General features: G+C 48.4%; 1 protein-coding gene across 1 annotated transcript in view; it reads left to right on the top strand.

Moving 5' to 3' along the window:
- Window positions 1–13,782, top strand: part of LOC142312622 (alpha-2-macroglobulin-like protein 1) — a 238,807-nt gene that overhangs the window by 30,887 nt on the left and 194,138 nt on the right. The window contains exon 5 of the mRNA XM_075351617.1: window positions 3,272–3,292. Coding sequence (XP_075207732.1) covers window positions 3,272–3,292 — 21 coding nt within the window. The remainder of the gene's footprint in view (window positions 1–3,271; window positions 3,293–13,782) is intronic.

Raw genomic sequence — 13,782 nt, forward strand, 5'->3', positions numbered from 1 at the left:
TAAAGGGAGAGTAAACAAGCAGTGAAAGTAGAGAAGTGTAAAGGAGAAGAGTAAGCAAAGTGACAGAAGGAAAGGAAGCCTGAGAGCCCAGCTTTGTGTAGGGCCAGAACAGCAAGGTCAGCGACGGCGGTGACTGTTTGGAGGGGGACAGTTTGGAAGTTCCTGGAAGGACCCCGTTGGCTGTGTGCCCGGTGGTCTGGAGCAGTGTTCCGAAGGACAGTCAGCACCAGGGCAGGGGCCTCTCGGACCCCGGCAAGGCTAGGAGTCGCCAAATTTGCCAAATCCGTCAGTGACGGGGACGCAGATCCCCCAACAACCAAGTCCCGATTGACGGCAACAGCCCGACCATTACCGGGGAGACACCGCCACCGCCAAGGCACCAGTTTCCCCAGGGCCAGCGCCTGCGGGCAAAGTGTAGAGCTCCTCCGGCCCAGATTGCAGTCGGGGAGCGGGTAACCGGAGGGAATCCACCGCTACCATCAGACAACATAGGTGCAAGGAAGAGAAACGTCACCGTTACCTACCGGGAGTGCAGGTGCAGCCGTCTGTGGGACCGTCCTACCAGCCGTTGGTTTACCGTACAAACTGTGTCCGTGTGTCAGGCTGAGTGAGTACCATAGTGCCGCAAGGCACAGCGCTGCCCCCGCGTCCCTGCGCCCTCCAGGCCCTACACTTCACATCTCATCACCGGGCCCCGGGATCACCAACCCCTACCCACGGAGGGGCAACACAACACCTGGCTGCTCCGCATCACCATCCCTGGGACCCCCATACTGAGCAGCGGTGGTGCAATCACCACAACCGTGGGTGGCGTCACGAACTATAACAATCCCCTCACCCAACAAACATTACCCCTTTCACTCACGGGCGAGGAGTGTCGCTCGAGACACCCCGGGATCCGGCCCACCGCTCGAGCCACCAAGGAGCAGCTGCCGGACCCGAGCAGAAGGGGTGAGCGCGGTGTGCTGACACCCTCCTCCCCGCCCGCGACAGATAGTGTTCGTGACGCCACCCACGGGTTGTGGTAAAGCGGGATACCACCGCTGCTGCGTTGGTGAGGGGGCGCCAGGGAGCGATGAGACAGCAACTCGAGATGTTAACCCCTCCGTGTGCAGGGGGATGGTGTCCCGGGGCTCGGTGAGGGATGGCTGGGGACCCGTCGGGAGTAGAGGGACACAACGCACTCACACAGTCCAGAGATGGTGACACTGACACCGGGTAAACCAAAGTCCTGATTGCCCTGTAGCCTTTTGGTTTAACATGCTGGGTCCGTGCCCTTGTGGCGTTGCTGGTTGGTTTGAAGCCTTGTTCCTTGGCACTGTGTTTACTCTGTGTGGATCCCTTTTGCCTGAAACTACTCGGGTCACGCTCACCTGCGTGGCTAGCAGGGTGAGCATGCTCTCAGGGTTCACGCTTGGGATTTTCTGGACGGTTTTGGGAAGTCCTATCCCCCTCGTTGCGCTAGTACCCCAATTCTGGAGCGGGTGGGGAACAGTTCGTGAAGATTCCGTTCCCGTCGGGTGAATTACTGGGCTGCATAAAGCTCCTTCCCAGCCTAGGGTCTGTGTACCCCATCGTGCCCTGGCCCCTGCCCGGTTGTAGCACAAGGCCGCCAATCTGCCCTCCGTGGCAGTACCATGCCCCCTGTCACTACCCCCTGCGACCGGGGTTCCAGGTCCTTCCAGGCCAACGTCTGGCACCTGGGACGGGTACAGGAGCCCAGCTCCCCAGCGTGACCTTGTCCTGTCACGGCTCACTGGCACTTCACTCTACTTCTGACACTTCTGGCCCTCCTTCTACCATCCCTCCATCTGGGTGGCCCTATTCCCCTCAGGCTGCCCAATGGGTGTTTGGTGGGTGTGGTGCAGAGTGTTCCTCAGGATTTGTGTATACCTGTTCTTAGCAACACCAAATGGACAGGACCCGTAACCAAGGAGCCTTGGGTACCATGCAGAAGGGCAGATTGCACGGCACCCTTGTGACGACCTGATAGGCTAGGGCGTCACATGTGCACGTGGCCTAAACATGACAATTAGGATACTCCGTGCACCTGAAGCGATGACCAAGGGACCACAGCAATGCAGAGAAAGTTATGGTACCAGACAAGTTTACAGACAAAACGGGGTATGTTATTGCAGGAAGATAACACGTAAGAGCTGCTGGGAAACAGGGAAAGGGGTATTCTGGAACAGGAGATAATACACAATTGAGCTATTTAGCCAGATCGAACTACAACTGTCACCTCAAGTATCACAATGAATACGGCTATGTGTCCACGGGAGAATGTAGCTGTGGATTTTTCTGCATCAAAATCCGCAGCTTTCCCGCAAAATCTGCACCTTTTCAAAGATGCGGATTTGCCGCGGAATTGCTGCGGATTTGATGCGGATTTTGGCGCGGATTTTTTTTTTTTTTTCCCAATTAGAGTGCAAACAACTGCAGATAATATACTCAGGCTATGTGCCCACGGGACTCTGTATCTGCGGATTTTTCTGCATCAAAATCCGCAGCTTTCCCCCGGAATCCGCACCTTTTCATAGGTGCGGATTTGATGCGGATTTGACGCGGATTTTGTTGCAGATTTTGCGATTTTTTTTAATTCAATTGAATAGGCAAAATCCGCACGAAAATCCGCAACAATAATTGACATGCTGCAGATTTTTCCGCACGAAAATCCGCACGATTTCCGCTGCGGAAAAATCCGCAGCGTGGGCACAGCATTTCCAAAATGCCATATAAATGGCTGGGGAGTAGCTGTGCTGCAGACTTCTGGAAAATCCGCGACTTTTCCGCGAGAAATCCGCGGCAAAATCCGCGCATTTTCCGCAGCGTGGGCACATAGCCTTATACTTTACTACTCTGTGCTCTAACCTAACTGGCCTCCACTAATGGGTCCGTGTGGACACCGCACTCTAACAATGGGGGCCTGCACTAAACCTTAATGAGTGCGCACAGGTACAAACTCACGGTACCATCGGTACCACGGTACTGGCTGAGCAATACTCTGGGTTATCTCATGGTCTTGTTCATCTGAATTCTTGCAACCAGCACTATATCTTTCTCCCCTCTGAGCTCAACAGATTCTTTTCAGGCAATGTTCCAGTTTTTGTCTTCGCACCTGTGGCACAATCACTTCTCCCTCAGACAGTCTCTCTCCTCACAGACACTTTCCCGCACTTTTTCTGTCTGGGTTAAACCACACACAGTCTCACGGAGGGGAGGTGTCAGCCAATCCAACTCACACCTGCAACAGGGAACATTGTTCCCTTAGTTACCAAAAGTATCTATTTCTGTGCTTGCCAACATCTGCATATTACTCTTCCTGCACCAACAAACCTTTCATCTAATCCAATACATATAATCATAATATACTGCATGCAGACTTGTTAGGCAAATGAGTATTTTGATCAGATGATGATTTTTTTACATGTTATCCTACTCCAAGCTGTATAGGCTGAGAGCCAACTACCAATTAAGTAAATCAGGTGATGTGCATCTCTGTCATGAGGAGGGTTGTGGTGTAATTACATCAACACCCTATATAAGGTGTGCTTAATTATTAGGCAATTTCCTTTCCTTTGGCAAAATGGGTCAGAAGAGAGATTTGACAGGCTCTGAAAAGTCCAAAATTGTGAGATGTCTTACAGAGGGATGCAGCAGTCTTGAAATTGCCAAACCTTTGAAGCGTGATCACCGAACAATCAAGCGTTTCATGGCAAATAGCCAACAGGGTCACAAGAAGCGTGTTGGGCAAAAAAGGCGCATAATAACTGCCCATGAATTGAGGAAAATCAAGCGTGAAGCTGCCAAGATGTTATTTGCCACCAGTTTTGCCATATTTCAGAGCTGCAACGTTACTGGAGTATCAAAAAGCACAATGAGTGCCATACTCAGGGACATGGCCAAGGGAAGGAAAGCTGAAAAACGACCACCTGTGACCAAGAAACATAAGATAAAATGTCAAGACTGGGCCAAGAAATATCTTAAGATGAGTTTTCAAAGGTTTTATGGACTGATGAAATGAAAGTGACTCTTGATGGGCCAGATGGATGGGCCAGAGGCTGGATCAGTAAAGGGCAGAGAGCTCCACTCTGAATCAGACGCCAGCAAGGTGGAGGTGGGGTACTGGTATGGGCTGGTATCATCAAAGATGAACTTGTGGGACCTTTTTGGGTTGAGGATGGAGTGAAGCTCAACTCTCAGACCTACTGCCAGTTTCTGGAAGACAACTTCTTCAAGCAGTGGTACAGGAAGAAGTCGGTATCGTTCAAGAAAAACATGATTTTCATGCAGGACAATGCTCCTTCACATGCATCCAACTACTCCACAGCGTGGCTGGCCAGTAAAGGTCTAAAAGATGAAAAAATAATGAGATGGCCCCCTTGTTCACTTGAGCTGTACCCCATACAGAACCTGTGGTCCATCATAAAATGTAAGATCTACAGGGAGGGAAAACAGTACACCTCTCGGAGCAGTGTCTGGAGGCTGTGGTGGCTGCTGCACGCAATGTTGATCGTAAACAGATCAAGCAACTGACAGAATCAATGGATGGTAGGCTGTTAAGCGTCATCATAAAGAAAGGTGGGTATATTGGTCACTAATTTTTGCAGTTTTGTTTTTGCATGTCAGAAATGTTTATTTCTAAATTTTGTGCAGTTATATTGGTTTACCTGGTAAAAATAAACAAGTGATGAGGAATATATTTGGTTTTTATTAAGTTGCCTAATAATTCTGCACAGTAATAGTTACCTGCACAAACAGATATCCGCCTAAGATAGCCAAATCTAAAAAAAAAACACTCCAACTTCCAAAAATATTAAGCTTTAACATTTATGAGTCTTTTGGGTTGATTGAGAACATAGTTGTTGACAATTAATAAAAAAATCATCATAGTGTTACCCCCCATGTATGCATTGATCTTTGGCTTTTACACCTTCTAGCCCTCTTTGTCTCCCAGCACGTTGTATTATACGATCTTAGGTAGCATGCTTATATACCTTTTTTGGATATCTCTGATTTGGATGTGGTCCTTATGTATTTAGTGTTGTACTGGTTTTGCTATATTTTCTCTTATTATAGGGTCTTTTTTGCTATCATTTAGCCGGGCTTAGGAATTGGGGTCTAGATGGTGGTGCCAGACATGGCAATGTTATTTTATTAGCACCATATAGCTTCTATTTGAAGGATCCATTGTGCACGGCTTTTACATCAATAGCTGTGTGTTACAACATATTACTTTTGGTGCATTTCTATGTATTGTGAATAAGGATCTCTGTACTAGTACCCGATCATGGGTTCAGACATGGGGTGTTTTAGGTAGTCCATTTGAGTTTTAATTGTTTTTAATTAATCACTTTCTTGTGTGTTAATTTTGTGTATGCATAAACTTTTTGTACCAATAAAATTTATTTATATTTTATTCTGGCCACTGGTTGATCCCGTTTGTACAGCAATTCTTTCTCCTCAATTTTGACAAATTTCTCTGTTGCTGGTGGAGATCCCAGTAGGGGAAAGGTGCCCCCTATTCCTTGAAATTAGCTAATCAGTAGACATTCAAGTGACAAAATAATATCTCCTAACCCACCCAGAAAAGCAGTTCCAACGTTATTGGAATAGCGCCACTGCGGTAGGTGAGTGCAGATGTTTTTTCCTTTCTATGGGGCTCTGAAGGATTTCAGTAGGGGTGATCCAGTAGCACAACCCCTTTTTACTTTTCCTTTCACCATGTTTTATAATCTACCCAATAAATGTTTCATATAAAGGCTATTTGCACCCAAGTTTTGTTTAATTTAATACAAAAATTAAATATAAGACAAAGCACCATGGTCATTTCTAAAATGTCCTAATCCTTCGTGTCTTTAGCTACCATATAGGCCTATGTATCTTCATAGTTACAGGCTACCAAGCATGTGTGGTCTGCTCATACAATAATGTGTTACTCCTTCCTGTCACCCGCACCCGAGGAAGCAGAAGAGGGGACAGGACACATCTGCAGGATTATCTGACCACACAGGGTTTACTTGTAGTTTCAATATGCATTATATAATATATAGTGATGAGCGAGCATGCTTGTAACTACTCGGTACTCGCACGAGTATCGCTGTACTCGGGCTGCTCGGCGGGGACCGAGTAATCTCGCGATACTCGTGCTGTACTCGTGGTCTTCATCCCTGCATGTTGGCGCTCTTTTGAGAGCCAGCCCTCATGCAGGGATTGGCTGGCAGACCACTGCAATGCCACAGCCCTGTTAGTTGTGGGATTGCAGTGATTGGCCGGCCCGCACAGCGTGACCGAGCCTTTATACCGGCGGGCGCGCTGTGCTCTGCTCACAGCTATCCAGACAGTCAGTGCAGGGAGAGGGTCGCTGCTTCAGGGAAAGGTTTGCGGCCCTTTATAGCTATTTCCGTAGCAGGGCTGCAAACAGTGTGACCAAAAGTCCTTCTCAGGACTATTCTAGTTGTATACAGGCAGGCAGGGTATAGCCAGGTCGGAGTACAGTAGCAGAGTCCTTCTCAGGACTATTGTTGCTGTATACAGGCAGGGTATAGCCAGGTTGGAATACAGGCTAGTGACCAAAAGAGTCCTTGTCAGGACTATTGTAGCAGTATACAGGCAGGCAGGCAGGCAGGCAGGCAGGGTATATAGCCATTCCTAGTGGTGACCGTATACCAGCCTTCATCATATCTGGGGCTGGTGTACACAGTCTAAAACAGTCCTGATAGTGTCAGACTTCTCAGCAATTGTCGCTCCTAAAACCTGTTAGGTTCTTAGTGCGTCCGTGCTTGCATTTAAAAACCGCACGTGTGTGCCTGTCGGTGGCAGCGTACAGGTGCACTTGTGTGCGTTTTTAGCAAACAATTATATAACGCACAAGTGTAGTGTATAATACACGTCAGTCAGCAGTGGCTGATAGTGTCAGAGTTCTTAATTTTTGCTCCTAAAACCTGTGTTAGGTTCTTAGTGCGTCCGTGCTTGCATTTAAAAACCGCACATGTGTGCCTGTCCGTGGCAGCGTACAGGTGCACAATTTGCACAAACTTTGATATAACACCCAAGTCTAGTGAATACACGTCAGCACAGCATTGCAAAATGCGCAAGGGCGTTGGCAAGGAACAAGGAAGTGGACGTGATGGTGGTGCAGGCAGAGGCCGAGGTCGTGGGCAAGCTCTAATTTTGCCACAACAAAGGGCCACATCTAGTCGCTCGCACGTCCTGTCCCAAATTCTTGGGGACCGCAGCAGTACACCGCTCTTGAACCAAGACCAGTGTCAACAGGTTGTTAGTTGGATAGCGGATAATGCTTCCAGTCAGATTGGCACCACCACAAACACTCTGTCTTCCACACGGTCAAGTGTCAGTAGCCGTGATACTGCACCGCACATTTCAGAACCTGATCCTCCTTCCTACCACAAGGCTGAGTACACGTCCTCGGACATTAATGATCCCACACTTGGACACTCGGAAGAGCTGTTCACGTTTCCATTCGCACATTCTGGCCTCTCGCCAGCTCATGTTGAAGTGGGTCATGAGGAGATCGTATGTACAGATGGCCAAATATTTGAGCAGCCACGTTCTCACGAAGTTGGCAACGTGTCTCAACAAGGGGTGGACGATGATGAGACACAATTGTCAGGAAGTCAGGAGGAGGAGCAGGGTGCGGAAGAGGAAGACGACGTGGTGGATGATCCAGTAACTGACCCAACCTGGCAGGAGGATATGCAGAGCGAGGACAGCAGTGCACAGGGGGAGGGAGGCGTAGCATCCCAACAGGCAGTAAGAAGCAGGGTGGTGGCTCCAGGCAGAAGTCAGGCAACCGTTCCCCGGAACAACAACACGACACAAGGTGCCTGTACAAATGTTAAGTCTTCCCGAGTCTGGCAGTTTTTTAAGTTGGCTCCAGATGATTCTAAAAAGGCCATTTGCAACACCTGCCGTGCCAGCATCAGCAGGGGTACCAAAACTAGCAGCCTGACCACCACCAGCATGATCAGGCACATGTCAGCCAAGCACCCGACTTTGTGGGAAGTACAACAGAGTCGAGGAGCAGTGCTTGCTAATGTCACTGCTACGTCTTCGCTGGTTGTGCATGCGAGCCAATCCCCTGTCCATGCTGCCTGCGAACAAGCCTCCTCCGGTCCTGCACCTGCAGTTGCCTACGCAGAAATAACACCATCATCAAGCACGTCCTTGTCCCAGCGCAGCGTTCAGTTATCCATTCAGCAAACCTTTGAACGCAGGCGCAAATACACTGCCAACACCCCACATGCCACAGTTCTAAATGCTAACATTTCGCGACTGCTTGCGCTGGAAATGTTGCCTTTTAGGCTGGTGGAGACAGAAGCATTCCGCGACCTGATGGCGGCAGCTGTCCCACGTTACTCGGTCCCCAGCCGCCACTATTTCTCCCGGTGTGCCGTCCCCGCGTTGCATAACCACGTGTCACAAAACATCACACGTGCCCTGAACAACGCTGTTTCACCCAAAGTCCACCTAACCACAGACACGTGGACAAGTGCTTGTGGGCAAGACCGCTACATCTCGTTGACGGCACACTGGGTTAATATTGTGGAAGCTGGGACCCAGTCTGAGCGAGGGACGGAACACGTCCTTCCCACACCAAGGTTTGCAGGCCCTACCTCAGTCAGTGTTTCACCCACACTCTACAGCTCCGGAATGTCATGCTCTTCAGCCTCCTCCTCCTCCTGCGCATCCTCATCCACTGTACCCTCCACACCAGTCCCAAGCTGGAAGCACTGCAGCACTGCCTCGGCGAAGCGGCAACAGGCTGTGCTGAAGCTAATCTGCATAGGTGACAAACCCCACAATGCAGAAGAGCTGTGGACAGCTCTGAAACAGCAGGCAGATCACTGGCTCACACCTCTGAACCTAAAGCCAGGAAAGGTCGTGTGTGACAATGGCCGGAACCTGGTGGCGGCTTTGAGGCGAGGCCAGCTGACACATGTTCCATGCGTGGCCCATGTGCTCAACCTCGTGGTTCAGCGGTTTCTAAAGTCATACCCAGAGCTGTCTGATCTGCTGGTAAAAGTTCGCCGCCTGTCTGCACATTTTCGAAAGTCACCTACTGCTTCAGCCGGCCTTGCAGGCTTTCAGCGCAGTTTGCATCTTCCGGCTCACAGACTGGTGTGTGATGTCCCCACGCGTTGGAATTCAACTCTGCACATGTTGGTCAGGATATGTGAGCAGAAGAGGGCAGTTGTTGAGTACCTGCATCACCTAAGCCATCGGGAAATGGGTCAAACTCCACACATAACACCTGAGGAGTGGAGATGGATGTCCGACCTATGTACCATCCTCCAAAACTTTGAGGACTCCACCAAGATGGTGAGTGGTGATGACGCCATTATTAGCGTCACCATACCGCTACTCTGCCTTCTAAAACGGTCTCTGCTCAAAAACAAACATGATGCATTGCAGGCGGAGCGCGATGAGTTGCAGCAAGAAACAGTAGTGGGTGTGGGTGATAACACACAGCCCAGCCTCGTCTCATCACAACGTGCAGTGGAGGACTATGACGAGGAGGAGGATGAAGACATGGAGCAAATCTCCGGCCAAATTGAGGATATGACATGCACAACAGGCATATCCTCGGTTCAGCGTGGCTGGCCAGAGGACAGGGTAGATGAGGAGGAGGAGGAGGAGGACAGCATGTTCAGTCAACGTGTTGGTCAGGCTACTGAAGTCCTGGCTGTTAAGAGTCTGGCGCACATGGCTGACTTTATGGTAAGCTGCCTGTCTCGTGACCCTCGCGTTAAGAACATCTTGGCCGACAATCATTACTGGTTGGTAACACTGTTAGACCCACGCTACAAGGAGAACTTTATGTCTCTTATTCCCGAGACGGAGAAGTCAACCAAAATGCAGCAGTTCCGGAAGGCCATAGTCACGGAAGTAGGCAAAGCATTCCCCTCACAAAACGCTAGCGGCATAGGTCAGGAATCAGTGGACAACCAAGGCGTACAGCCGAGAGAGGCACAAGTCCAATCCGCCAGAGGTAGGGGAACAGTCTTTAAGATGTGGGATAGTTTTCTCAGCCCCTCACGTACCACAGCCCCTGAGGTGCGGGGTAGTGCCACAAGAAATCCTAAGTTTGCCCAGATGCTCAAGGAGTACCTTGCAGATCAAACAACTGTACTCCGACATTCCTCTGTGCCTTACAATTATTGGGTATCCAAGGTGGACACGTGGCATGAATTGGCTCTCTAAGCCTTGGAAGTCCTGGCCTGCCCTGCCGCTAGCGTTTTGTCAGAGCGTGTTTTTAGTGCCGCAGGTGGAATCATTACAGATAAACGCACCCGCCTGTCAACTGAAAATGCTGACAGGCTGACTCTGATCAAGATGAACAAGGGTTGGATTGGGCCAGACTTCACCACACCACCAGCAAATGAGAGCGGAATTTAAAGTTTGTAACGGGAATTTGCCATGTACCTCCAGTCACCCATGGGTACACACTTCTGGACTTTGGATAATCGCTGGACTGCTCCTCCTTCTCCTCATGCGCCACCATGATGACCGTTACAAGAGTTAGGCCTTTGTTTCAGGTATACCCCCAGTGGTAAATTTTTTCGCCCATTCTTTGCAGAATGGACATTACAACGACAGGAGACCCGCTCCATTGCAATGGGAACAATGTTTTGAGGCCCTCATGCACGTCTCTATCCAGGGACAACGTGGAGCCTCCCAATTTTTGGCTGCCCTGCCTAAGGGCTATACTACAATAGACCCACTTCCTTCCAATGGGCACTTCAGGTTTACAGGCCCTCATGCACGTCTCTATCCAGGGACAACGTGGAGCCTCCCAATTTTTGGCTGCCCTGCCTAAGGGCTATACTACAAAAGACCCACTTCCTTCCAATGGGCACTTCAGGTTTACAGGCCCTCATGCACGTCTCTATCCAGGGACAACGTGGAGCCTCCCAATTTTTGGCTGCCCTGCCTAAGGGCTATACTACAATAGACCCAGTTCCTTCCAATGGGCACTTCAGGTTTACAGGCCCTCATGCACGTCTCTATCCAGGGACAACGTGGAGCCTCCCAATTTTTGGCTGCCCTGCCTAAGGGCTATACTACAAAAGACCCACTTCCTTCCAATGGGCACTTCAGGTTTACAGGCCCTCATGCACGTCTCTATCCAGGGACAACGTGGAGCCTCCCAATTTTTGGCTGCCCTGCCTAAGGGCTATACTACAAAAGACCCACTTCCTTCCAATGGGCACTTCAGGTTTACAGGCCCTCATGCACGTCTCTATCCAGGGACAACGTGGAGCCTCCCAATTTTTGGCTGCCCTGCCTAAGGGCTATACTACAAAAGACCCACTTCCTTCCAATGGGCACTTCAGGTTTACAGGCCCTCATGCACGTCTCTATCCAGGGACAACGTGGAGCCTCCCAAATTTTGGCTGCCCTGCCTAAGGGCTATACTACAAAAGACCCACTTCCTTCCAATGGGCACTTCAGGTTTACAGGCCCTCATGCACGTCTCTATCCAGGGACAACGTGGAGCCTCCCAATTTTTGGCTGCCCTGCCTAAGGGCTATACTACAAAAGACCCACTTCCTTCCAATGGGCACTTCAGGTTTACAGGCCCTCATGCACGTCTCTATCCAGGGACAACGTGGAGCCTCCCAATTTTTGGCTGCCCTGCCTAAGAGCTATACTACAAAAGACCCACTTCCTTCCAATGGGCACTTCAGGTTAACAGGCCCTCATGCACGTCTCTATCCAGGGACAACGTGGAGCCTCCCAATTTTTGGCTGCCCTGCCAAAGGGCTATACTACAATAGACCCACTTACTTCCAATGGGCACTTCAGGTTTACAGGCCCTCATGCACGTCTGTATGCAGGGGCATTGGTGAACCTCACAATTTTGGACTGCCCTGGCAAAGGAAAATACTACAAAGACTCACTTCCTCAAAATGGGCACATTAGACTCAGAGGCCTTTATGTACGTCTCTTCTCAGGGACATCGGAGTGCCACACAATGTTTTACGTAAAATCGTTCATGTATTAATCTTAAAAAGTAACATACATTAGCTCTATCTCACTATTGGGTATGTGCCCTTAACATTTCCGCCATGAAAATTCATTTTGGTGTCATTTTGGAAGGTTTTCTGGTGAGTCCGTAAAAATGGCGTAAAACGCGGACAAGAATGTTCACAGCTGTGACTTTTGAGTGATAAATGCTTCAAGGGGTCTTCCCCATGCTGTTGCCATGTCATTTGAGCACTCTTCTGAGATTTTTGTGACATTTTTAGGGTTTCTCCATGCTGCCGGGGGTCATTTCACAAAAATACTCAGGTCTCCCATAGGATAACATTGGGCTCGTTGCTCGGGCCGAGTACACGAGTATCTTGGGAGGCTCGGCCCGAGCTTCGAGCACCCGAGCTTTTTAGTACTCGCTCATCACTAATAATATATCATACATTAAATGTTACAACAATCATATTTCTTATCTATTTGAATATTATATGTAATAATATATTTTTTTCTTTTTTACAGTTTCGATTGGCTGAATTAGTAGTAAGTATCTCACACACTCTCCCAGAACTAGATATGTTATATTTCTGAATCAAGCATTTTCTTGCACAAGTCTTTGGACTAGTGATAAGGACAGTTTTAGCCCTGTAAGCGCTGATCTAAACCTGCCCAGAGTGAACAGTCCGGCCACCTTCAGTGTCCCTGCGCTCCTCCGATGTTCAGAACAGCAGGTCAATTGTAGTCATAGTGTGAACTGTCAATCTTCAGGAGCGCACGCCCTCTGCACACAGGAGGCTGGGAGGCTGGGGAGAGGTGAACTGCTGATAATTGACACAAGAGAACAATCCTTTAAAGGGAAGTCATCATCAGAAAATGACCTACAGTTTATATTGGGGTCTTTTTTTTTACATAGCACAATCTGTATTAAAAATGAGAAATAAAACTCTTGCTACTTTCACACTGACCACTGGGCCATTTTTTTTCTAAATCATTTTGGGTTTTTTCTTAAGCCACTTTTTTTTTGCTTGTGATTTTCGTTTACTTTTTTACTTCCAAATTTCCAAATTAATTAAAATGATGCTCGTGATTCATGAGTTTTGCACAAGGCCAAAAATTGTCTTTTTTTCTGTCTTTAACTGGTTTTGCATTATCGCCAGCTTTTTTTACATAAACACTTCTCAATTAGTGACTTTTTGCTTCGAGACAAATTCATCAAACGATTTGTGCCTTTTCTCAATTTGTCTTTTGTAGTTTAGTTAGTATTCTGTTTTTTACATCAAAATAAATTTTCCACATATCTTAGACAGATTCATAAAATTTGACGAAACACTACTCAACTCCAGTCACCCACGGAATAATTTTACATATGACAGGCTGTGTGCACACAGTGCATTTTTTTAGGCTTTTTTTGGTGCAGTTTTGTCATAGATCTGCATGTCTATCCTTATGGCAACAAAGTCCATTAGAATTTTGAAGTGTTGTGCGCACGTTGTTTATTTTTTCCTTGCCGATTTGGTGCGGAAAATAATCTGCATCATGTCAATGATTGGTGCGTTTTTCCCTGTGTTTTTCAGCCCTTCCACCCTTTGATTTCATTATGAAAAATTAATAGTAAAAATCGCACCAAAACTGCTGTAAAAATGCACCTTACTTTTGGTGTTTCGTTCTGCCAGAAGATGCAGTTTTGTTGCAGAAAATTTCTGCACCAAATACTCAGCGCACGCGCACATAGTCTTATTTTGAAACATTATGGCTATGTGCGCACTAGGATGTTTTTGCCCTTCTCAA

The sequence above is a fragment of the Anomaloglossus baeobatrachus genome, chromosome 5, assembly GCF_048569485.1.
Source record: "Anomaloglossus baeobatrachus isolate aAnoBae1 chromosome 5, aAnoBae1.hap1, whole genome shotgun sequence".
Classification (NCBI taxonomy): domain Eukaryota; kingdom Metazoa; phylum Chordata; class Amphibia; order Anura; family Aromobatidae; genus Anomaloglossus; species Anomaloglossus baeobatrachus.